Source organism: Epinephelus lanceolatus, chromosome 18, assembly GCF_041903045.1.
Source record: "Epinephelus lanceolatus isolate andai-2023 chromosome 18, ASM4190304v1, whole genome shotgun sequence".
In the NCBI taxonomy this organism is placed as follows: Eukaryota; Metazoa; Chordata; class Actinopteri; order Perciformes; family Serranidae; genus Epinephelus; species Epinephelus lanceolatus.
Window position 1 is genome coordinate 42,683,840 of NC_135751.1, and position 26,584 is coordinate 42,710,423.

At 44.0% G+C, this 26,584-nt stretch overlaps 1 protein-coding gene across 1 annotated transcript in view; it reads left to right on the forward strand.

Annotated features, from left to right (window-relative positions):
• stx1b (syntaxin 1B) overlaps positions 1–26,584 on the forward strand; it is a 78,211-nt gene that overhangs the window by 50,038 nt on the left and 1,589 nt on the right. Inside the window, exons 4-9 of the mRNA XM_033643781.2 lie at positions 3,494–3,568; positions 13,402–13,475; positions 14,630–14,738; positions 20,690–20,763; positions 26,199–26,336; positions 26,428–26,538. Coding sequence (XP_033499672.1) covers positions 3,494–3,568; positions 13,402–13,475; positions 14,630–14,738; positions 20,690–20,763; positions 26,199–26,336; positions 26,428–26,538 — 581 coding nt within the window. The remainder of the gene's footprint in view (positions 1–3,493; positions 3,569–13,401; positions 13,476–14,629; positions 14,739–20,689; positions 20,764–26,198; positions 26,337–26,427; positions 26,539–26,584) is intronic.

A 26,584-nucleotide genomic window follows, 5' to 3' on the forward strand; every position in this document is an offset into this window, starting at 1 on the left:
CCTCCTCTGTCTGGTCTCTGATGTGTTTCCTGTTGCATGCCGCCCGTGACGTCTGTCGTCTTCTTCTGGTTGAAGTATTTAAACTGCATGAAGTCCAGTTAACCTCAGAGGAGATGAGGAGGTTAACCGCTGAGGACATGTGAGTGACGTCTGACTGTCTGATGAGTCTCTGCCACCTTCTTCTTCTTCTTCTTCTTCTTCTTCTTCTTCTTCTTCTCAGTTTAACTCAAAAGACTCGTCCTCCTTCAAGTTAATAACAACTTTCAGTCACTTGGTGAATTTTAAAAGTCTTAAATATGCTCAAAAAAGAAATGTTTTATTGTGAAACTGAGTGTCACCAACAGAAACTTTGCACCATTGAAATTAAACACCAAAGAAGAAGTGAGAGCAGCGTAGACGTTAACCAGAGAAAGTGTTTTCAGCACAGAGGAGAGTCTGAATTTATTTAGAATTTAAAGTTAAATATTAAAATTTATCTGAAATTTAAATACTGATTTTTTTCCTGAAGTTTAAATTACTGAATTTATCAATAGCTTAGATATCAATTTTTTTTCTAGAGTTTAAATACTGAATTTTTTCAAGAGTTTAAATATCTTTTTTCTGGAGTTTATATGATATATATTTGTGTTAATATGAGATGTCAGAGACGACTCTCAGAGATAAATGAGATTATGAATAAATGAGATGTGATATAAATTCATCCTCTGAAGTGAAGAAAGATTCCTGTCGTGTAGAAACATCACTTCACTTCAGACTCTTCTTCTTCCCTCTGGTGAAAACACGTCGCTTTCTCTCTTCTTCCTCCTCCTCCTCCTCAGTTCTGGGTCAGCTCGCTCTCCGCTGCCAACAGACCATCATACAAAATGCATTCCAGTGTTTCTGCCTGAATAATGCATGATGGGAGTTGTAGTGAGAGGGAGAGGAGTTCAGATGCAGCTCTGCTTATTAATCGCAGCCATTCATAAAGACTCAGCTCAGCGCCTGCCTCTCATTGGCTGTCCACGCTGTCACTCAATCAATGTGTGTGTGTGTGTGTGTGTGTGTGTGTGTGTGTGTTTGTGTTCAAGTGGAATCACCAGGATTTACACTGATCATTATCTGCCTCGTTAACGCTAATGGATTAACGAATACGTTTCACCAATCAAATCATAAACTGTGTCTGCTGTGATGATGATGAAACACACACAAACAAAACACACAACAAAGACAAGGAGGAAGAACATGTTACAAAATAAAAGCTGCAGAGCAGTTTGCAAAGTAAAAGCCTGTCGGGGACAGAGTGGAGAGTAGAAATACCACAGTCTGAAAATACTCGAGTACAAATGTTACTTCAGTCGAAGTATAATCAGAAAAATGTACTCGAAGTGTCAAAGTACTCATTATTAGGAATGACTGCTTTTAAAGTGTTATCAGATTATATCAGTAACAAACAGGTGTCAGAGCATTTCATGTCAGAGTTCGTCCATGTGGAGTCATTTTCAGAAGCTTTGTTTACTGCAGGGTGGATTGTAGTGACATCATATGTTTGTTTGTTTGTTTGTTTTTAATGAGGCTGTCAGAAAAATGTGGTGCAGTGAAAATCTGAACATTTCCAAATATGAAGCAACAGAAAATGGGAACACTCATGTTCAGTTTTTAGTTTCACTGAGATGAACATGATCCTGAATAATTTATCAACAACAAGTAAACATGGAGGACGAGTTGAGTTTGTGTCAAACAGGAACCTCATGTGTCACCTTCCTGTCACATTCAGCCTGATTATTAATGCTCAGAGTTTATTAGTTGAGACCAGTGATGTGCACGGCCATTTTTGGGAACAGGTGCTCAAGCATTAATTTTAACAAATAAAGTTATATACAGTAACATGTTTCGCTTACATACATATCTATTTTGCTGGGGAGGGATTAAGAGGAATATTGGATTTCTCTGCAACACTAACTTTTTAGCACATTAGCTAACGTTAGCTTCCATAGCAAACAAACAAGTGTGGTCCTCCTTTGTAAGATTGGCTTCCTGTGACATCATCCATCCACTGAGTGAGAGCATACGGGTCGGCCAGTCTGGTCCCGTTGGTCAGTGTTTACTTATTCAAGTAACACTGGTGGTCCCGGAGAGTGAGTGACCTGACATGGTGCGTTGGTAAATTCAGTCTGACGCTCTACACTAAAATGAGAGCCCTGTTGGTGGAAGAAACGCAGCGTTATATTTCTACATGAATGAACCAACGGTTAAGTTAATCACACATTCACTCCGCTCGGCGCTCTGCTGCTCCGTCTCCACAGACAGAGTGTCCAGAGTGCGCTCTGCCACTCTGAGAGTGCGCTGCTCTGGATAACCCAACGCTACATTCAGCGCTCCCAATTTATCAACGCTCCAGTTTGTGTCAGAGTGCGCTCCCACACTCACAATGAGTGTTTCTGAACGCACCACTCACATCATCTTCCTCCATCGTCTAAAACAAGACAACACAATGTGCTAGCTAATGTCTGTGGAGAACTGTTTTGCCTCCAGCTAAGCCCCGCCCACCAGCAAACCTCACGCTGTTTACTAACAGTAAAAGAGAAAGAAAAAAGGCCCTTATGTAGTTAGAGGGCAGACGGGGCGGGTGACACCACCTGGAGTCAGTCTGTGCACGTGCCCAGTCGAGACGCACTGATTTTGAAATTCTGGGACGATACAGATGTGGGTTTTTTTATGTTGTTCAGTTTGTTTTTGTTGTTATTTATTCTCCCTTTTGTTGCCAGGGAAACAAAGAAATGGACACAGATTAATAATGGTTTCATCTTTAAACTCACGTCTACAGAACAACTACAGACATTAATCTTTCTCTTCCTGCTTTTACTTGAAATGTTTCCATAAATCACCTCAAATTTTAAAATAAAATCTGCACGTATTATCGGCCTCTGTGTATTTCCGAGCTTCAGCGTCTCGGGCTAATAAAAGCTGCTGAGCTGCACAGAGAGTAGAGAGGCGGTCAGACGGAGAGAACAGGGTGAGTCAGAGGTAGAAGAGGCTGAATGGCACTGCAGCGCTCGTAAATCTGACTGCACTGCTGCAGTTATCACACACACACACACACACACACACACACAGCTCCCCTCCTCCAACGTGGCTGACATGATGTGATGTTACTGTTTCTGCACACACATCATCAAACACCAACTTCACTTCTTTTTCTGTTGTGACCTTTTCTGCTGCCAAAATCTCTCCTTATAAAAGTGTTCAGACTCTGAAGCCTTAAAGGGACAGTTCAACATTTATTTACCTCTTCTTTGAGGGTCAGATGGATGTTAATCTGGTGTGTGTGTGTGTGTGTGTGTGTGTGTGTGTGTGTGTGTGTGTTCAGGGGTTTAGCTTAGCTTAGCATAAAGACTGGAAGCAGAGGGAAACTGTAAGCCTGGCTCAGAGCACAGAATACACGGTGATATAGTCAGAAACTTTATTTTGAAATGAGACAATATAATAATCTGTCTGTTTTAATTTGTCTTTGCAGAGACCAAGCAGGAGTTGGAGGACCTCACAGCTGACATTAAGAAGACAGCCAATAAAGTTCGCTCAAAATTAAAAGGTACGCAGACATGTTCTCTGGAAACATCTTCATCTTCTACAATTAAACACATACAAGCACCAAATAATGAAAGAGAGCGTCCAGAAAAGAATATTAGATCTCATATGTCCCCAAGTTTTCATGCACTGATGCTTTGTCACACCCCTCAGCGTCTCAAAGCAACGCACAGGGCACCCGTTACACACTGTCAAGTCCAGTTCAGACCAAAGAGGAGTTGAATAAAACAACGCTGCCAACGCTACGCTCTGTAACGTAGTAAAAAGCACGTGGTTGACAGGAAGTGACCACAATGAGACGGCGTATCATCTCTAGTCAACGACTCTCTGCGCTTCTGATCTGTAACGCTGACAGGAAGTGACCACGAACATGTTTTCATATACAAACGGTATCATATGTGATGTTATAGAGTGTCAGCGTGTTTTACCTTCATCGGGAGATCAGTTTATTACAGGATTTACGGTATTCAGTCGACCTTCAGCTGCAGCAGCAGAAAATATTCAGAAACAGTGGTGGTGATTTATCAGGCTGTGATCGCTGGGACAGCCTCACACACACACACACACACGCACAGTAACACAGACACAGACACACGCGCACACACACACACACACACACACACTGTGTTGGTTCATGCTGAAGGTTCAAGGACATCACTGCTTTAATGTGAACAGCCAGAGGTTTGACTACACACACACAGGCCTGAGGAAAGATGAACACACGTTATGTTGATACACACACACACACACGCAGACTGTACATATGCAGTCTGAGAATAGCAGTGATGGTGGAGATAAAGCTATAATTGGAGTTCCCACGAGGCCTGACTGTTATTGTCCTGTCACACACGCACGCACACACACACACACACACACACACACACACACACACATGCACGCACACACACTGCAGTCTGTTTCCTACTGTAGATGTGTCGTCCCTCAGGGGGTGCATGGTGGAGCCCACAGGATCTTTTCTTGAAAAGTCGTTGTCTCACTGTGTCTGTTTCAAATTGTGTGTTCGTACCCGTGCAGTATTTTAATAAAACTACATAAATAAATTTCTCATATTTTTGTTAATAGAAAAAATTGATTTAGTCATCATCGGTTGTAGCACATGGCGGCCAGGGGGTACAGTGGTTAGCACTGTCACTTCACAGCAAGAGGGTTCCTGGTTTGAACCTCGGGATGGGGGAGCACCTCTGTGTGGAGTTCACATGTTCTCCCTGTGTCAGCGTGGGTTTCCTCCAGGTGCTCCAACATGTTCTCCCTGTGTCAGCGTGGGTTTCCTCCAGGTGCTCTGACATGTTCTCCCTGTGTCAGCGTGGGTTTCCTCCAGGTGCTCTGACATGTTCTCCCTGTGTCAGCGTGGGTTTCCTCCAGGTGCTCTGACATGTTCTCCCTGTGTCAGCGTGGGTTTCCTCCAGGTGCTCTGACATGTTCTCCCTGTGTCAGCGTGGGTTTCCTCCAGGTGCTCTGACAGGTTCTCCCTGTGTCAGCGTGGGTTTCCTCCAGGTGCTCTGACAGGTTCTCCCTGTGTCAGCGTGGGTTTCCTCCAGGTGCTCTGACATGTTCTCCCTGTGTCAGCTTGGGTTTCCTCCAGGTGCTCTGACATGTTCTCCCCGTGTCAGCGTGGGTTTCCTCCAGGTGCTCTGACATGTTCTCCCTGTGTCAGCGTGGGTTTCCTCCAGGTGCTCCAACATGTTCTCCCTGTGTCAGCGTGGGTTTCCTCCAGGTGCTCCCACATGTTCTCCCCGTGTCAGCGTGGGTTTCCTCCAGGTGCTCTGACATGTTCTCCCTGTGTCAGCGTGGGTTTCCTCCAGCTGACAGGTTCTCCCTGTGTCAGCGTGGGTTTCCTCCAGGTGCTCTGACATGTTCTCCCTGTGTCAGCGTGGGTTTCCTCCAGGTGCTCTGACATGTTCTCCCTGTGTCAGCGTGGGTTTCCTCCAGGTGCTCTGACATGTTCTCCCTGTGTCAGCGTGGGTTTCCTCCAGGTGCTCTGACAGGTTCTCCCTGTGTCAGCGTGGGTTTCCTCCAGGTGCTCTGACATGTTCTCCCTGTGTCAGCTTGGGTTTCCTCCAGGTGCTCTGACATGTTCTCCCCGTGTCAGCGTGGGTTTCCTCCAGGTGCTCTGACATGTTCTCCCTGTGTCAGCGTGGGTTTCCTCCAGGTGCTCCAACATGTTCTCCCTGTGTCAGCGTGGGTTTCCTCCAGGTGCTCCCACATGTTCTCCCCGTGTCAGCGTGGGTTTCCTCCAGGTGCTCTGACATGTTCTCCCCATGTCAGCATGGGTTTCCTCCAGGTGCTCCGACATGTTCTCCCCGTGTCAGCGTGGGTTTCCTCCAGGTGCTCTGACATGTTCTCCCTGTGTCAGCGTGGGTTTCCTCCAGCTGACAGGTTCTCCCTGTGTCAGCGTGGGTTTCCTCCAGGTGCTCTGACATGTTCTCCCTGTGTCAGCGTGGGTTTCCTCCAGGTGCTCTGACATGTTCTCCCTGTGTCAGCGTGGGTTTCCTCCAGGTGCTCTGACATGTTCTCCCCGTGTCAGCGTGGGTTTCCTCCAGGTGCTCCGACATGTTCTCCCTGTGTCAGCGTGGGTTTCCTCCAGGTGCTCCGACATGTTCTCCGTGTGTCAGCGTGGGTTTCCTCCAGGTGCTCTGACATGTTCTCCCTGTGTCAGCGTGGGTTTCCTCCAGGTGCTCCCACATGTTCTCCGTGTGTCAGCGTGGGTTTCCTCCAGGTGCTCTGACATGTTCTCCCCGTGTCAGCGTGGGTTTCCTCCAGGCGCTCCCACATGTTCTCCCCGTGTCAGCGTGGGTTTCCTCCAGGTGCTCCCACATGTTCTCCCCGTGTCAGTGTGGGTTTCCTCCAGGTGCTCCCACATGTTCTCCCTGTGTCAGCGTGGGTTTCCTCCAGGTGCTCTGACATGTTCTCCCTGTGTCAGCGTGGGTTTCCTCCAGGTGCTCCCACATGTTCTCCCTGTGTCAGCGTGGGTTTCCTCCAGGTGCTCTGACATGTTCTCCCCGTGTCAGCGTGGGTTTCCTCCAGGTGCTCCCACATGTTCTCCCTGTGTCAGCGTGGGTTTCCTCCAGGTGCTCCGACATGTTCTCCCCGTGTCAGCGTGGGTTTCCTCCAGGTGCTCTGACATGTTCTCCCCGTGTCAGCGTGGGTTTCCTCCAGGTGCTCCGACATGTTCTCCCCGTGTCAGCGTGGGTTTCCTCCAGGTGCTCCGACATGTTCTCCCCGTGTCAGCGTGGGTTTCCTCCAGGTGCTCCGACATGTTCTCCCTGTGTCAGCGTGGGTTTCCTCCAGGTGCTCTGACATGTTCTCCCTGTGTCAGTGTGGGTTTCCTCCAGGTGCTCTGACATGTTCTCCCCATGTCAGTGTGGGTTTCCTCCAGGTGCTCTGACATGTTCTCCCCGTGTCAGTGTGGGTTTCCTCCAGGTGCTCCCACATGTTCTCCCTGTGTCAGCGTGGGTTTCCTCCAGGTGCTCTGACATGTTCTCCCTGTGTCAGCGTGGGTTTCCTCCAGGTGCTCCCACATGTTCTCCCTGTGTCAGCGTGGGTTTCCTCCAGGTGCTCTGACATGTTCTCCCCGTGTCAGCGTGGGTTTCCTCCAGGTGCTCCCACATGTTCTCCCTGTGTCAGCGTGGGTTTCCTCCAGGTGCTCCGACATGTTCTCCCCGTGTCAGCGTGGGTTTCCTCCAGGTGCTCTGACATGTTCTCCCCGTGTCAGCGTGGGTTTCCTCCAGGTGCTCCGACATGTTCTCCCCGTGTCAGCGTGGGTTTCCTCCAGGTGCTCCGACATGTTCTCCCCGTGTCAGCGTGGGTTTCCTCCAGGTGCTCCGACATGTTCTCCCTGTGTCAGCGTGGGTTTCCTCCAGGTGCTCTGACATGTTCTCCCTGTGTCAGTGTGGGTTTCCTCCAGGTGCTCTGACATGTTCTCCCCATGTCAGTGTGGGTTTCCTCCAGGTGCTCTGACATGTTCTCCCCATGTCAGTGTGGGTTTCCACCAGGTGCTCTGACATGTTCTCCCTATGTCAGCATGGGTCTCCTCCGGATGCTCCACAGTACCGCTATTCTGCCATTCTTGTCATCCAAAACGAAAACAAAACATTATATAGAATGGCTGAAAGGGCTCTCCTAAGGGTCACCAATGATTGACTGATGGGTGCTGATGTTTGGTAATGTTCTATTTTACTGCTTCTTGACTTCGATTCGACACTGTCAATCATAACATTCTCATCAGTAGACTAAATCGTGTGTAGGCATATCTGGAACTGCTCTGAAATGGTTTGAATCATATCTCTCAAAGAATTTTCTGTGTCCATTGGTAATTTTGTTTCGTCTTCAGCTCCACTGATGTGTGGGGTGCAGCAGGGATCTATTCTTGGTCCTGTTCTGTTTTCACTTTACATACTTCCATTAGAAAGCATTATCAGCCATGTTAGTGGAGTATCCCACCGCTGTTATGCTGATGACTCACAAATCTACCTGTCCTTTAAACGATATAATGTTAGCTGTGTGAGCACAAGAAATGGATGACTTGCAATTTTCTGCACCCAAACTCCGACAAGAAGAACTTTTAAGCTCAACAGTGGTTTCGCCCCCAGTTATACAGCTGAGCCGAGCCTATCCTCACTAGTCGTCCCTAGGTCGAGGCTGGCAACTAAAGGAAACTGGGCTTTTGCCATCAAGGCCTCGAGGCTCTGGAATTTTCTGCCTGAAGAGATCAGGCTTGTTTTTAAATCATTTATAAAAACATATTTTCGTTAGAAAGTTTCCCTTTTAATACCTCATTTGCAGTGTTTGGCAGTAACGCCTGACAGTAATAATATCACAGTTTCTCCAAAACCAAACAACTTGTTACAACCTCACTTTTGTTATAACGTCACTACTGCCTTGAAATACAACATCACATCAGCTGACTCATTTCCGTGATCATGGAGCTGCACAAGAATGTCACAAGGTAGCTGGTGATGAAGATGGAAACATATTTTACCTCAGCAGGTGGAAATATTCTTGTTGCTTTGATTCTGTCGGAGGAAAGACGACAAGAACTCTGCTGCTGCAGGAAGTTGGACTAAAACACATCCTCAAACCTGTGAAACACTGACTACGACTTGAAGCTCCAGGAAATACACCCCACCAAAGTTGAGCCCTCCTCAGCTCAGAGGTCGGCTGTAGCTCTGCACTGGCTAAACAAGCCAAACTGGACTTTACTGGTGGACAGCTGCAGACACAGAGAAGTGATGAAGCTGGTGGTTGGATATGTGCTGGATGAAATGTTGCTCCATGAGTGACTCTCCGTCTGTCAGACAGATCTCTGAGAAAACACCGCTCACAGGTAACTGAAGACCTCCAGGTAAAAAGAAGCTGTCTGTCCTCAGCTGCACTCAGCAGTGATCACTGTGACGTTCACACAGAGACACACATGAAGTTTGAGGAGATACACAGGTACTAGTTTTATGGGGTGTAATGGAAAAGTACTATATCAAGTAGTGTAACTAATTAAATTTTTTATAATTTTTAAAAAATATTTTATGTTATTGTTTCTTATTTACATGCACTTTGTGACCTTGTTTAGATCATTGATCTACAAATAAATTATTATTATTATATTTAAATAATGAGGCTCAGAACGTCTCTGATTTTCCTGGTCACAAAAACAATTCCATTTTATGTAAGAACAAACACACACACACACACACGTGCATGCACACACACACACTGACACACACACACACACACACACACAAACAAGGACTCACAATCTGTTGCTTACTCACCCAGTTTTATCTCACTGTCACAAAAATCCACACAAATACACACAAATAAACCACACACACACACCATCAGTGCGGTGTGATATTGCTGAGTCATCGTGGATCCAGCAGAGAGCAGCTGGGCCACGAGCCAGCACACACACACACACACACACACACATTATATAAGCGCTTCAGTTCGTCTCATCACTCGCTGGAGACAAACCGACATCACAGAGTCACATGACACCAGGACAGACCTGCAGCTGGTTACCATGGCGTACACACACACACACACACACACACACACACACACACACACACAGTTCCAGCTGATGAATTAATTATCAGCTGTGATTTTTGTGTAACACAGATTTGACCTCACAGGACTTCACCTGCAGCCAAACTGAAGCTTCACAGTCAGCTGACGGTGGCAGCGTCTCCCACAGGCCGCCGATGACATCACACATACGATACATTATAAACCCTTTGCGTCAATTTGCCCAAAATATACAGATATTTTTCAGAGCTTTGAATCCGTCGGTACACACAGATTTGTATGTATTGATACAAGTTCTAACTTCCAACTTGTCAAACACAGAGCTGCCTGATTATGGCCGACATGATCATCCACGTTATTTATCATCAATATGGAGTTAGCATGTTAGCATGTTAGCACTTCCTGTTCCCTGGTCTCAAAGTCAGTGTGTTTTTAGTTAGACATGTGAAATAATACAAATAATAATTAGATGACTGAAGAGACTTTCACCTTCTGTTCTATGACATAAAACACATCGTTATACAGAATACAGCTGCAAGCGGCCATCTTGTGATTCAAGTGAACACAGACTGTAAAAGCTGCCAAGAGTTTTGACAGTTTGCAACACCTGCATTAAAACAAACCATCATCATCCTCACTGTGACCTCGTCACATGTCCACGTTTGCTCATGGACTTTCCACGTCTGCATATGACGTCCAAGGTACCCTGGGTGTGTTGGTTGTTGACGTTCTGGGACGCCGTGTCAACTTCAGCCTGTTACATGCATTGTCTGTTTTCAAAATACACTTCTGTTTTCACAGGAAATGTACAGTTTGATACTGTCTCTTTCAAAATAAAAGCACTACATCAGTACAACACCACCAACTGATGTTTTTTTCATTCAACACACACACAAGGTTACGTTTAGCCAACACACACACGTGGTTACGTTTAGCCGACACACACACACACGTGGTCACGTTTAGCCGATACACACACACACACACACGTGGTTACGTTTAGCCAACACACACACGTGGTTACGTTTAGCCCACACACACACACACACACACACACACACACGTGGTTACGTTTAGCCAACACACACACATGGTTACGTTTAGCCGACACACACACACGTGGTTACGTTTAGCCGACACACACACGTGGTTACGTTAAGCCGACACACACACACGTGGTTATGTTTAGCCGACACACACACGTGGTTACGTTAAGCCGACACACACACGTGGTTACGTTTAGCCGACACACACACGTGGTTATGTTTAGCCAACACACACACATGGTTATGTTTAGCCAACATACGCACGTGGTTATGTTTAGCCGAAACACACACGTGGTTACGTTTAGCCGACACACACACGTGGTTACGTTTAGCCGACACACACACGTGGTTACGTTTAGCCGACACACACACGTGGTTATGTTTAGCTGAAACACACACGTGGTTACGTTTAGCCGACACACACACGTGGTTACGTTTAGCCGACACACACACGTGGTTATGTTTAGCCAACACACACACACATGGTTATGTTTAGCCAACATACGCACGTGGTTATGTTTAGCCGAAACACACACGTGGTTACGTTTAGCCGACACACACACGTGGTTATGTTTAGCTGAAACACACACGTGGTTATGTTTAGCCGACACACACACGTGGTTACGTTTAGCCGACACACACACGTGGTTACGTTTAGCCGACTGCAGGAACAAGTCCTAAACCCCAGAGATGAGTGAGCATGTTAACATGTTAGCATGTTAGCATGTTAGCACTTTCTGTTCACTCATCTTGAAGTCAGTGTGTTTTTGGTTCAGTGTTTGAATTAATTAGACATCTATGGTTAACACAAGCTGAGGAGACTTTCACGTCCTGTTCCATGATTGTGTCTTAACACAAGTGGCTACATCAGACTACAGAACGTCCTCACACTGAACACGACTTTACAGCCTCATTGTGGTGGTGACGTTACGTCATGTGACTGTGGAGTGGTTTGTTTACAACCTAACATTAGCTTTTAATCTCTTTTTACCCAGTCTGAAAACTTTCTGGTGTTTTTCAGACTCAAACCATGTGTGTGTGTCTGTCCATCTGACTTCCTGTCTGCATCTCTCAGCTCGGAGCTCATTGGTTCCTGCTGAGGATCTGTGAAGACACAGATCTATAGTTTGACCAGTCGTTCCTTTGAACAGCTGTTCACAGGAGGAAATAATGACTTTATTCAGGGACTATTTTCAGTGGCAGATTAATCTGCATTGGGTGCTGCAGTGAGTGTTTGTGTCAGCAGGGCGGTGTATAAAATAAACTACAGTGTGTGTTCATACTGATGAAGGAAGGTGTGTCTCTGATCAGACCTGTCCTCCATTAACACAATCAGCTGTTCATGTGTCATAAAGACGATGTCAAACTCAGACCCACGAAGAAGAACGAGTCAAACAACGACTTCACATTTCAGGAGCAAAACGTTTCAGAGCTGGTCCTGCAGATTTGTCTCTGTTGGAGAATCTGTGTCCTCGACTTGTTGTTGTTGTTGTGAATCTCTGCGAGGACTTAAGTGCTGACTGCGAGTGTTTCTCAGCTCTGTGGGCGTCTGCAGACCAGAATATCCACACGCTTTATTAAACTGTGTCTCCCTGGGTGAATAAGAAAGTATTAAAGCTTCAGCAGAGCGATGAGGTGGTGCTGATGGAGGAGGAGGAGGAGGAGGAGGAGGAGGACTGTTGTGTGTTAAGTAAGGAGAAAGAGAAGACGATCAGTTCATCCAGAACTAAACCTGGAAATAATAATAAATGTAATAATAATAATAATAATCACTGGTTGATACCCATTGAGTACAGCATACCATACCATGACTTAGTCATACCAAACATTAGAAAACAACACCAACATTGGTCCACAGGGGGAGCCACAGCGATCGGTCGCATTTTAGCCATTTTGAAGCATTTTTCTGTTGTTATAGCGCCACCCAGTTGCCAATTAGAGTTAAATTTCTCCAGTCACCTTGAGGCGTCCTGTTCTACATATCTACCAAGTTTAGTAAAAATCCATATGGCGGTTAGGCCTAGATAAGAAATGAGCTCTCTAGCGCCCCCATTTTGTTTGATGGGCTCAATAATGGAGGGGTCCCCTCAGATTATGTGTGGTCATATGCCTACAAAGTTGCGTGGTGATGGGTGAAACCCTTGAGATGTTATACACCTTTATGTGATGAGCCACGCCCTCCGCAATATTCATTGCCTTATAGAAGCTCAGTTTTAGTAAGTTTTCCAACTTTTGCCAAGAGGGAACTTTAGATATTGGTCCCTAGATTATGTTCACCCAGTTTCATGCAGATCGCTCAAACTTCCTAGGAAGAGATCCATTTGAAGTGTTTTTCAAAAAATTCAAAATGGTGGAAAATCTATATAAGCGGAAGTTATGGGTTCTTGAGGCAAATGTGTTCCTCATGAGGAGAGGCATCTCTGTGCAAAGTTTCATGTCTCTACGACATACGGGGCATGAGATATGCCCATTCAAAGTTTGACATTTCAATGGGTTGCTATAGCGCCCCCCTTTGGCCATTTGATGTAATATTGCTTCATTGGCATCCTCCCATGTTAATGCAGAAACATATTTCCTTCCTGTATGATCTGGATTTGTTGACGTTGTGTCATGAAGTGACCCAGACGAGTTTAATCTGTTTACTGTCTGACACTGAAGACAATTGTTGTTTTATTGTGGCGGGGTGAATGGAGCCAAGACTTTCACAATAAGAGCATCAACTGAAATGTCCCTGTTTGTGTTTCTGCAGCAATCGAGCAGAGCATCGAGCAGGAGGAGGGTCTCAACAGATCATCAGCGGACCTCAGGATCCGTAAGACACAGGTGAGTCTGGTCCAGGTGTTCACACACACACACACACACACACACACACACGCACAGGATGACAAGTGACATCATCAGAACCAGTCGGCGAGGTTTCTAGGTTTTTTTTGTTTGTTGGTTTATTTGTTTGTTTTCTTTTGCGCTGAATTCATCTGAGAAGCAACTTAGTTTTTTGAGTGTGAAGATTTTATTCATTCATTCATCATTTACCTTCACAAAACAAAATAATGACGTAATTATCATGAACAACTCACATCTCACACAGGAGTGTTTAAACCTCTCCAGTGAATGAATGAATGAATAAATGAATGAATGCAGAACACGTGCAGAGCATCAGCATTTAAATAATTTAAACATAGGGGTAAACACACACACACACATTAAACTGGAGTATGATTACTTTTTGTTTATTTTTTTTTGTCGTTTTTCTTTTTGCATCATTCAAACTCAGCAGTGAATGAGTGATTCATGCTCAGTGAAAAGTGAAGGAATAACAGGCTTCTATGTTTATATTTTTTTAATATGTCTTGATGTGTAAAATATGAACAGGAAGTGAATAAATCAGCGCTCAGCTGTCACAGAGCTGAACTCAGGGAGTCTGCAGCCTGTCTGCTGTGACCCTGCAGCATTCTGCTCTGTGATTGGCTGCTGCCTCCCTCCCTCCTTCCTCCCCATCAGTCTGCTGCCTCCTTGTGGAGGAGAGCAGAACTGCAGCTCCAACTCCTTACACAACCTCCACACACACACACACACACACACACACACGATGAGATACTCACTCAACATTTACAGACATTCATTCAGATAAAACTGTTTACAGGTGAAAATCTGTCATGATGAACTCGAGCTTCTTCCCTCAGGACGTCCTGAACGAGGTCGCTGCTTACTCCTGACACAGTCACCTCCACCGCCCCCTTTATCTGCACCATGTTTATATTTTGTACAGATCATCTGATCTTTGTTGTTTCTCTGTAAAGTTGTATTTAATGTCCTGTCAGAGCCGCTCTCTTCACCGTGTTGGAGATATGTGACAAATAAAAACCTAAAATCTGATGGAAATATCTGATTTCTAAATTTGCCTTTAAAACCCACAGCTGACGTCCTCTCTGTCTGTCTTCTGTCTCGTCTTCTGTCTGTCTTCTGTTGTCCTGCAGCACTCGACGCTGTCACGTAAGTTTGTGGAGGTGATGACTGAGTACAACACCACGCAGTCCAAGTACCGCGACCGCTGCAAGGACCGCATCCAGAGACAGCTGGAGATCAGTGAGTACACACACACACACACACACACACATAGGATATGAACACACAACTTGTACACAAACGGCAGCTCCTTAAGCTGCAGACAAACAGTTTATTTATTTTCTTCATTCAACATCATGAGAGGTTAAGATAAAATAAACTCTCACTGAATGTCAGATATGACACAATAAATGTAAACATTTATTTCCTTTAAAGCTCTATCTTTATCTTCATCTGATCTAATGGTTGTGTTCTCGTTACCTCATAATAAATCGTTTACTCACTGGGAGGGGTGGACTCATTTAGACTGACATATTCATCTTGACACAGCCAGGTTTCTGTGAGACTGAGTAAATCAATATGATTATCTGATATTAATTCGTTTACTAACACTGCTTTAGACGATAGAGACCTGATATTTAACAGTCCGTATTTAATTCTCCTGTTTTGTCTTTCTGTCACAGAAGAGGTTTTAATTTTTATGAGGTTGTTATGCACAACTCCTCTTTGTTTAATTTTAGATTTAAATAATTTAGGTGGTCGGGGGACAGACACCGTTTGTATAAAACTATGGGTGGTCAACTGAACTGGAAGCTCAGAGAAGCCTGTAGGACTGCGACTCTGAGTCCTGGTCTCAACTCTGGGTTGTCAACCCAGAAAGATAAGAAGGACGTGACTTTAGATAAAAGCCTCAGCTGGAAGAAGCTGGATTTGACAACCGAATTTACCTGTTTATCAAATTTCAAATCATTGTCAAATACCACACCCAAATTTTTTGCAGTAGGTTTTATGTATGCTTCCAGGGAGCCCAAGTCAATATGTGATACATCACGGGCACCACTGGGTCCAAATAACAAAAGTTCAGTTTTGGCTTCACTGAAGCTGAAAAAATTCAGGGCCATCCAGGATTTAACATCCTGCAGGCAGTTCAATAGTGGTTTTAGTGAATTAGAATTTTTCTGGTTCAAAGGCAAGTAAATTTGAGTGTCATCGGCATAACAATGGAATGACATGCCATACTTCCTAAAAATAGATCCTCAGGGAAGCAGGTTGAGGCAGAATAGAGCTGGCCTGAGATCAGAACCCTGAGGGACTCCACATGGGAGAGGCGCTGGGGAGGATACAGTGTCACCAAGACAAACATAGAAACTTCTGTCGGACAGACAGGACCTGAACCAGTCCAGAGCAGTACCTCTAATGCCTACGCACTCAGATGAGAATACTGTGGTCTACAGTATCAAAGGCAGCTGTGAGATCTAAAAGCAAGAGAAGGCAGAGTGCCCAGAATCAGTAGCAAGTAAAAGATCATTAAAACATTTTAAAAGTGCAGTTTCAGTGCTATGTAGGACTTTAAAACCAGATTGAAATACCTCAAGGATGCCATTCATGTCTAGAAAGGAATAATGATATATAATATTGTGAATGTAGAGAAAACAATTCTCTCTCCACGTCAGGAGGTTTTTAACGACCTCTCAGAGCACAGCAGTATTACAGCCTCGTTTATTGTTGTGTGAAATATTTGGCTCCGCCCTCTGGCGCCATCCATTGGCTGTATCTATGACGTCATAAAGGACACATAGTGATGTTTCCAACTTTTGAAATTAACAAATCTATTTTCATACATGAAGGCAAAATAAATGAGACTTAAATCTGACACGCTGGACCTTTAAAGGTCAGGTGAGTCCAGCTGACGTCACGTCACAGACACAAATAGCACCGGCTCACTTATCATCTCTGTAACATTCATTTTGTGAGTCAGAAAATGTCTGATAATGTTTGTGAGTTATATTCTAATACCTGTCAATCAATCAATTTTATTTATAAAGCCCAATATCACAAATCACAATTTGCCTCACAGGGCTTTACAGCATACGACATCCCTCTGTCCTTATGACCCTCACAGCTGATCAGGAAAAACTCCCCAAAAAAACCCTTTAACGGGGAAAAAAAACGGTAGAAACCTCAGGAAGAGCAACTGAGGAGGGATCCCTCTTCCAGGACGGACAGACGTGCAATAGATGTTGTACAGAACAGATCAACATAATAAATTAACAGTAATCCATGTGACACAATGAGACAGAGAGAGAGACAGAGAGAGAGATGCAGGTAATGACAGTAGCTTACAACAACATTAATGAAAGTAATAATATTATAGTTATAGTTCTGGCTACTGTGGTACAATATGTTGAAAGTATGTATTAATATCTGGCAGTATACATGTGTGACAATAGTCATATGTGTATAATAACAGTAGAAGTATGACTAATGACTAATGATGGCAGCAGCAGCAGGAGGCATCTGGCAGGACCACGGCAGCAGCACAACCACACACGTCACGCTGTCCAGGCACCGCTGTGATATGAGTTAATCTGAGAGACAGTGGAGCACAAAGGCTCCGGAGAAGAAGCCGAGTTAGTGACATCCAGAATGGCCGAGTTAGCAAGATGCAGTAATAGAATACGAGAGAGAGAGAGAGAGAGAGAGAGAGAGAGAGAGAAGGAGAGAAGGTGCCCGGTGTATTATAGGGGGTCCTCCGGCAGACTAGGCCTAAGTCAGCCTAACTAGGGGCTGGTACAGGGCAAGCCTGAGCCAGCCCTAACTATAAGCTTTATCAAAGAGGAAAGTCTTAAGTCTAGTCTTAAATGTGGAGACGGTGTCTGCCTCCCGGACCGTAACAGGAAGATGATTCCACAGGAGAGGAGCCTGATAGCTGAAGGCTCTGGCTCCTGATCTGCTTTTGGAGACTTTAGGGACCACGAGTAACCCTGCGTTCTCAGAGCGCAGTGTTCTGGTGGGATAATATGGCACTATGAGCTCTCTAAGATATGACGGAGCTTGACCATTTAGAGCTTTATAAGTTAACAGTAGGATTTTAAATTCAATTCTGGATTTTACAGGGAGCCAGTGCAGAGAAGCTAAAACAGGAGAAATATGATCTCGTTTCTTAGTTCCTGTTAGTACACGAGCTGCTGCATTCTGAATTAGCTGGAGAGTTTTTAAGGACTTACTAGAGCTACCTGATAATAGAGAGTTACAGTAATCCAGCCTAGAGGTAACAAAAGCGTGGACCAATTTTTCTGCATCTTTTCGGGTCAGGATAGGCCTAATTTTCGCAATATTACGCAGATGAAAAAATGCAGTCCGTGAGGTTTGTTTTAAATGAGAATTAAAAGACAAATCTTGATCAAATGTTACTCCGAGGTTTCTTACGGTAGTGCTAGAGGCCAGAGCAATGCCATCTAGAGAAACTATGTCATCAGATAAAGAGTCTCTGAGTTGTTTGGGGCCAAGAACAATAACTTCAGTTTTGTCTGAATTTAACATCAGGAAATTGGTGCTCATCCAAATTTTTATGTCTTTAAGGCAGTTATGGAGTTTAGTTAATTGATTACTTTCTTCTGGCTTCATCGATAAATACAACTGAGTATCATACGCATAACAATGGAAGTTCATAGAGTGATTTCTAATGATGTTACCTAAAGGAAGCATATATAGAGTAAATAAGATTGGTCCGAGCACAGAACCTTGCGGAACTCCAAAACAAACTTTGGTACGTAAGGATGATTCATTATGAACGTCAACAAACTGAAAACGATCAGATAAATAAGATTTAAACCAGCTTAGTGCTGAACCTTTTAGGCCAATTAAGTGATCCAGTCTCTGCAGTAGAATTTGATGGTCAATTGTGTCAAACGCCGCACTAAGATCTAATAAAACAAGAACAGAGACGAGTCCTTTGTCTGAAGCAATCAGAAGGTCATTTGCAATTTTAACTAGAGCTGTCTCAGTGCTATGATGCACTCTAAATCCTGACTGAAATTCCTCAAATAAATTATTATCATGGAGAAAATCACACAGCTGGTCTGTGACTACTTTCTCAAGGATCTTTGAAAGAAAGGGAAGATTAGATATTGGTCTATAGTTGGCTAACACCTCTGGATCCAGGGTGGGCTTTTTTAGTAGAGGTTTAATTACAGCTACCTTAAAAGACTGTGGTACATAGCCTGTTAATAAGGATATATTGATCATATCTAATATATGAGTGTTAACTAAAGGAAAGACCTCCTTAAGTAGCCTAGTTGGGATGGGGTCTAAGAGACACGTTGATGATTTAGATGAAGAAATCACTGCTGTCAATTCTTGAAGAGAAATTGGGGAGAAGCAATCTAAATATATATTAGGTCTTACAGCTGTGTTTGAGGTTAGATAGCTACTATCTGAGGACAGGAGGTCATGAATTTTGCCTCTAATAGTTAGAATTTTGTCATTAAAAAAGCTCATAAAATCATTACTGCTAAGGGCTAAAGGAATACAAGGCTCAATAGAGCTTTGACTCTCAGTCAGCCTGGCTACAGTGCTGAAAAGAAACCTGGGGTTGTTCTTGTTTTCTTCTATTAATGCTGAGTAATAGTTTGCTCTGGCATTGCGGAGGCCCCTCTTATAAGTTTTGAGACTGTCTGTCCAGATTAAATGAGATTCTTCCAGTTTGGTCAATCGCCAATTCCTGTGACATCACTGTGTGTGTGTGTTACTCTGACAGGAAATGACAACACTCCTCCACTGTTTGACCTTAATTAAACTTTGTCACCTTTTTTCACACAAACTGCAGCAGATAGTTGTTTTTTTTCTGTTTTACTTCAGTCGGAACAAACTTCATGTTGTTTCATTTAAAAACAAAAAAAACTGTTCACCAGGTCAAACATGACGAATAAAGGCACAGAGTGACAGTGAGGAGTTGCTCTGTGCAGCACGGGAACAAACATGTGACTGCTTTCATGTTCTTTGGGGGATTTTCGGGAGATTTGGCGGTTGCCTAGCAACACATTTTAATCCTAATCTACCTGGGTTGATATTCTGTGTTTACGTTCACTGAAACATCTGTTGTTGATCAGCCAGAGCTCAGGTGCTTCAGTCACATGACAGACCATGTAACACATGGTGATGGGGGGGTCACGGTCCGAGGGTCAATAAGCAAGCACAATACACTGTATACACAGACTGTGATACAGAACCAAAACTCATGAGCGTTTCTTCCGCTGTCATTAGCAACATTTAGCACAAGAAGCTGATTGGCTGTGAGTCAGTCACACTGTGTTGAGAGCAAATGAAAGGGCGGAGCTGGAGAGCAGTTGTGTATAAAGGCCCCGACACGCCAAACCAACATCAAAGAACTGGCAGTGATGAAGGTCGACCAACATGTTGCACATGAATGCACCACAGAGACGTCAGCCGACAGCAAACCAGCACGAATGTTCTGCTCCTTTAGACGAGTGACGCTCGGCACAAAATGAAAAGCTGCACGACTTTTGAATTTACCAGACAGCCAGGTCATTTAGTGACATTACATCATCTTGATCTGTGAGATTTTAAAATGAAATCAGTCCATTTGCAGTTTTATGTCTGGCAGCATGGTTCTGATCTGGGACCTCTCTGCCCTTCCACGCGCCTACGCAGAAAGCTTAAGGCAGAGCAGTGTGCTCTCTGATGAGAATTTCGTGGTCGAAGGTCAAAGGTCAGTGTGACCTCACATAACTGGGAATTCATTCACTAATTCTGACCAAACTCGAAACAAATGTCTAACAGGATAAAATTATGAAGGTCAAAAGGTCAAAGGTCAGCTTGACTATGACATCATCATGTTTTAACGTCACATCTCAGGATCAGAAGGGGAGACATTTGGTCAGATACTGAATGGGTGACTCTAATCTTGAAAATGTGCTGATGATACAACCACGGGGCAGACCGGTGGGCGGAGTCATACAGCGGCGGGGGTGGTGATTCTCGACAATGAGATGTTAAAGGACCAAAAACATCATCAGAAGCATCCAGTCAATCATAGTCACCCTCGTATGTGACCCCTAACTTACCATGTGACACGTGGCGTACTGTGTGACACATGACGTACCATGTGACTGAGGTGATGTTCAGGTGTTCTGGGCTCTAAACGTTGTCTCTCTGTGTTCTGTTCGCAGCTGGGAGAACCACCACCAACGAAGAACTAGAGGACATGTTGGAGAGTGGCAAGCTGGCCATCTTCACCGATGATGTAAGCACCGCACCTGAGCCCGTCTGTCGCCACGGGTCGCTTTAACCTGAGCCATTCTGCTTCCCTTAGTGATTACACTAAGCTATGTGGGATGCAGAATCGCCAGAAGGTGCGCTGAGACATCAAGTGAACACGGTCGTTGTCACATGACATGTAACGATAGGAGGATGCACCAGGAAGCTCTTATTTTGATAGAGTCACCTCACACTCATCATTTGCTCCTTCAAAGTAAGAGCTGAAATAGGTGCATGCGCCTCTGCCTCTGGCCAAAGCTGAGAGTGTCACATGACCTGATGGCTGTCATCAGGTCGGTAACTTAAAACTGAGCTGAAAACCAAAAGGTTTCACTCCGAGCTCCTCTGGTTGAACCACATCCACCTGTGATGTCACAGTGTAGTGACCAGCATGCTTCAACATGTGGAGGTCAGGAACATGGTTTACAGCCAGTGTTGAGTTACTCTGTGATCAGGTAAGTAGGTCAGCAACAGCGCACCACAGGAACCAAGGACACTGGAGGTCAAAGGTCATCACATTTTATACCAACTGAATATTCAGCATGACAGATCAAAGGCCTTCACACGCCGAGGGTGCGACGTATAAATGTGACGTATGAAGAACATGAACATGTAAAACACTAGCCTGCAAATGTTTAGAATCAAAACTATTCGTTCTAGGACGCCACTGACCCAGATCAGCGTCCATCAGTCTGTCTGAGGTCAGTACCGGTAATGCAGTGAACTACTGCCGCACTCAAAACGATCCAAAAGTTGAGTGTGGATTAACACTTCTCACCCTCACCGGTCGCCATCTTTGTGACATAGCAAAGGTCTCATCTTCTGACATGGCGGCTGGAGACAACAAGGAGCTGTTAGTTCGACATGTTTTTGCACCAAGAACCAAAACTGTTGTTGAATAGAAGCTGTCAATGATGTTTGTTCGGTCTGTGATGATTTGGTGCCAACAACAATAATGCGAGTGCTAACGTTAGCAGCTAACTAACTTGATCGTAGCTACAGCGACGCAGTGTAATCAGCATGAACATTGTGGTGTCAGTTTGATTTATGTGTGGGTGGAGATAGCGGTCAGATGCTGGTGATAATGCTCCACCGTCTGTTTGCAAGTCACCGTTTAAAGAAGAAAAGGTCGTCAAAGGACGCCGTTGTCACTTCCCAAGAGTGCAAAATGGCAGTGCGAGATTTGAGACAACACTACTCTGTTGAAATTAGTGCTCCATGCAAAAAGAACACATTGCACTACATAGGAGTTTAGCAATTCAGTTTGTCCGTGAGGGGGAGAAATACAGAAGGGATAAGTTAGTAAGGAGGCAAGGGTGTGGCCGCCTAGAAGGTGCTTGTGATTGGGAAATGCAAGTAGATTTAGGGGGAAAGCTTGTTGTTCCTCAGGAAAAAGTTTGTACCAGGCAGAGGCCTGACTTAGTGTTGTGGTCAGTGAGTCAACGGATAGTTTATTTCATTGAGCTGACAGTTCCTTGGGAAGACTCAGTGGAAGAAGCCTATGAAAGAAAAAAGCTTAGATATGCAGACTTAGGAGCAGAAGCTGAGCAGCGAGGATGGAAGACTAGGATTTGTCCAGTGGAAGTGGGGTGTAGGGGATTCATAGCAAGATCAGCTGTCTCACTCCTGGGGGAACTCGGAGTGCGGGGACAGAGTTTGAGGAAGACAGTGAGGGAAATGTCAGATGAAGCAGTCAGAGCTAGTCAGTGGATTTGGATGAGGAGGAATAATGTCAGTTGGGGGGCAGCAGGGGGAACTACTAAGCAGGGCACATAACTCCTTGAGATCAGGTGGAGTGATCCACTTCCTGTCAGGAGAAATCCAGGAAGAGGAAGGTTATTTAAGTGTGGGAGTGGCCTATTTGAATCCTTTTTGTTTGAGACCATGCTGCAAAGTGAGTGTGTTTGCTGTTCCTGTGAGTTTATTTAGCTCCTTTAACTTTAGCTTATATTGTAGTTATGCTATGTAGCGTGTGAAATAGAGTATGGTGAATGTGCTAAGAAAGGTAGTATCAGCACTGTCTCTACCTGGAGCTCGCATGTACGGAGCCTGGGTTTGTTGAAGGTGGCAGTGCTGTTTGGGCTGAGAAAGCCATGTGTAAGTAAGGTAAAGGAGGTTGTTGGGTTGGTGCGGGGAGCAGTGAGACCTGGCATTAGGGGAGTGTCTCTGGGACGCCAGAGATCACTGTCTAGCCTCCTGGAGGTGTCGTGGGACCAACTAGACGAAACACTGGTGAAAGGAGGTTCCCACCTGATGACCCCAAAGACATGTTAGTTATCACTGCTCACTGGTCTGTATAGTTAAGCCTTGCCATAATAGCTTATCATAGGGCTTAGGTTTTTCACTGAGTGTTGATCTTTTCTCTAGAGCACAAACTTTATTTATTTGTTTATTTGAATGAATTGAATTGTACTCACGGACGTACGTAGCGAACAAAGTGCACTACACTGTGTTGCTGTTTAATAACCTTCAGAAGTACAGGTGCAACGTGATTGGTTGAAGCTGTCACGGTGCAAAAGCTCAGAAAAATTGACCTCTTTCCAAAAACAAATTATGGTGCTTCTTCATTTGGTAATTTTCATGTTTTGTGTAAAAATACTTGTGACGAAGACCTCGGTGTGTGAAGGCCTGTTCAAGTCACTACTTCTATGAACCCCAAAGATTTTATTTTGAAGATCTCATTGTCATCAACCCCTTCAAATTAAAAGCTTGTACATGTGCAGGTACCACTGCCATCAACAAGAAATTTCAAATTACTTTAGTGTCATATGACCTTAAATTTGATCTGAATTTTTTATTTCAAACATGACAAAAAAATCACGTGTGTTGCTGACTCCGCCCACAGCAGCACATTAATTAGCTTCCATGTCGGAGTCCAGACGGCTTCTCCCAATGGGGGCGTGTCGACTGACGTATCAGTAAAGAGCTGGCAACACAGACACCAACAATATGCTGTCAATTTACAGTGTTCATCCTGTTTAATGTTTTCACAGTCTGTAAAAACGAAACACAGATTATTTCTGTGAATACTTGGATTTACAGTAATGTTGTGTTCAGGGTGTCACGTTCAATCAGTTTACTGTCGACAGGCAAAGTCGATATTGTAATAACTTCATTTATCAGTTTAGAGATGATCTAAAATATTACTTCTCAATCCAACATTAGAACTTTATTATTCTGCAGACATCTGATTTAAATATGCACTTCTATGAATTATTTAATTCAATTCAATTTTATTTATAAAGCCCAATATCACAAATCACAGTTTGCCTCACAGGGTTTTACAGCATACAACATCCCTCTGTCCTTAGGACCCTCACAGCTGATCAGGAAAAACTGCATTATGCACTAGTCCATACCCATTGGTAGCTTTGTCATCTTCTACCTATGCCAATCCTCAATGCCTATGTGCAATTTCACATAGATTGACCACGTCAGTGAGTAGAAAAACGTGGGACAGACAGAATGACACACTGACAGTTTCTGTGATTATGTACAGCATACCATACCATGACTTAGTCATACCAAACATTAGAAAACACCAACATTGGTCCACAGGGGGAGCCACAGCGATCGGTCGCATTTTAGCCATTTTGAAGCATTTTTCTGTTGTTATAGCGCCACCCAGTTGCCAATTAGAGTTAAATTTCTCCAGTCACCTTGAGGCGTCCTGTTCTACATATCTACCAAGTTTAGTAAAAATCCATATGGCGGTTAGGCCTAGATAAGAAATGAGCTCTCTAGCGCCCCCATTTTGTTTGATGGGGTCAATAATGGAGGGGTCCCCTCAGATTATGTGTGGTCATATGCCTACAAAGTTGCGTGGTGATGGGTGAAACCCTTGAGATGTTATACACCTTTATGTGATGAGCCACGCCCTCCGCAATATTCATTGCCTTATAGAAGCTCAGTTTTAGTAAGTTTTCCAACTTTTGCCAAGAGGGAACTTTAGATATTGGTCCCTAGATTATGTTCAGCCAGTTTCATGCAGATCGCTCAAACTTCCTAGGAAGAGATCCATTTGAAGTGTTTTTCAAAAAATTCAAAATGGTGGAAAATCTATATAAGCGGAAGTTATGGGTTCTTGAGGCAAATGTGTTCCTCATGAGGAGAGGCATCTCTGTGCAAAGTTTCATGTCTCTACCACATACGGGGCATGAGATATGCCCATTCAAAGTTTGACATTTCAATGGGTTGCTATAGCGCCCCCCTTTGGCCAATTGATGTAATATTGCTTCATTGGCATCCTCCCATGACCCTCTACCACTGTGCCAAATTTCACATGGATTGACCAAGTCAGTGAGGAGAAAAACATGGAACACACACACACAGAGTTTATCATTATATAGTAAGATAAAAGGCAATAGAAACTTAGAAGAGATGGATATTAATACATTTATTTAAAGTACAGTGTCAGCATGAAAACTGCTGCCATCCTGATGGACGACTCAGAGAAATGAGCCCAAACAGATGTGATCTACGGCAGGAAACAAAAACTCTTTAAATTCAGCTTGTCAGAGACCCCGAACTTTTAAGTCTATTTTTCTAAAATAAAACTGATGGTGAAACAAAAAGCACGAGCCTGATGTTTGAATTGCAAAACTAACATTTCATCAAACTTGAGTCTCCGTGCAACACCCAGTTTCCAAAACATACTGTAGTGTCCTGTCATTTAAAACAGCAGCAAGCCTCCGTCCTGTTGCTTCAACCACAGTGGCCCACAATGCATTGCTCCATACAGTACCAAACTGTTTTACACCAGTACACTGTGTTAGTCAAGTCAAATTTATTTTTATAGCACATTTAAAACAACCTTGGTTGACCAAAGTGCTGTACAGTTCCTCCAAATATAAATAAACAAATGAATGAATAGCACAAACAACATAAATTATCAATAAAATCAACAATAGGTTGAAACAATAAGACATCAACACAAGAATAAAGGTAAAATACAAATAAAAGCTATAAAAGACATGTCTGTCTCAATTTCTTAGTGTTGGAGATTGGTTGTAGATTAACAGCAGTGTGTATAATACTGTCTGTGGATTAGTGCCCCAAACAACCCCACTTAAAAAAAATCAGCACTGTCTCTTTAAAGCTGCTGTCAATGAAACTTTAAACTTCCTGCAAACACTTTTCACATTAAAAGCTTTTCAGCAGCTCTTAAAGCGTAATCCCTCCCTTTATTTGTTGGCTTTTAATTTGTAGAATCCTGATTCTGATTAACGTTTGAACAAGTTGAACAAACATGTTCCCAAATTTGCAGTGGTTTAATTATCTTTGAAGAGTTTGTTCACATTTTTTTATTTATTATTATTATTATTATTATATATTTTTTTATTAGTTTCGGATGCTATTTCTTTAAATTTAAAACCGTCAGAGTAAATTAATATTTGTGTTCAAACTCGCTCTCTCCCGCAGATCAAAATGGACTCTCAGATGACCAAGCAGGCTCTGAACGAGATCGAGACCCGACACACTGAGATCATCAAGCTGGAAAACAGCATCCGCGAGCTGCACGACATGTTCGTCGACATGGCCATGCTGGTTGAGAGCCAGGTACATGACATCAGAGCAGGAAAGGCAAGCGTGCCAGAGATTGTTCAGGTATCACACGTTAAACTCTGTGACGTATGCGTGTTTGTTTTAGGGAGAGATGATTGACAGAATTGAGTACAACGTGGAACACTCCGTCGACTACGTGGAGCGAGCCGTATCCGACACCAAGAAGGCCGTCAAATACCAGAGCCAGGCTCGCAAGGTAACACGCTGATCCCAAAAATATAAAACTGTCCATTTACAAGAGG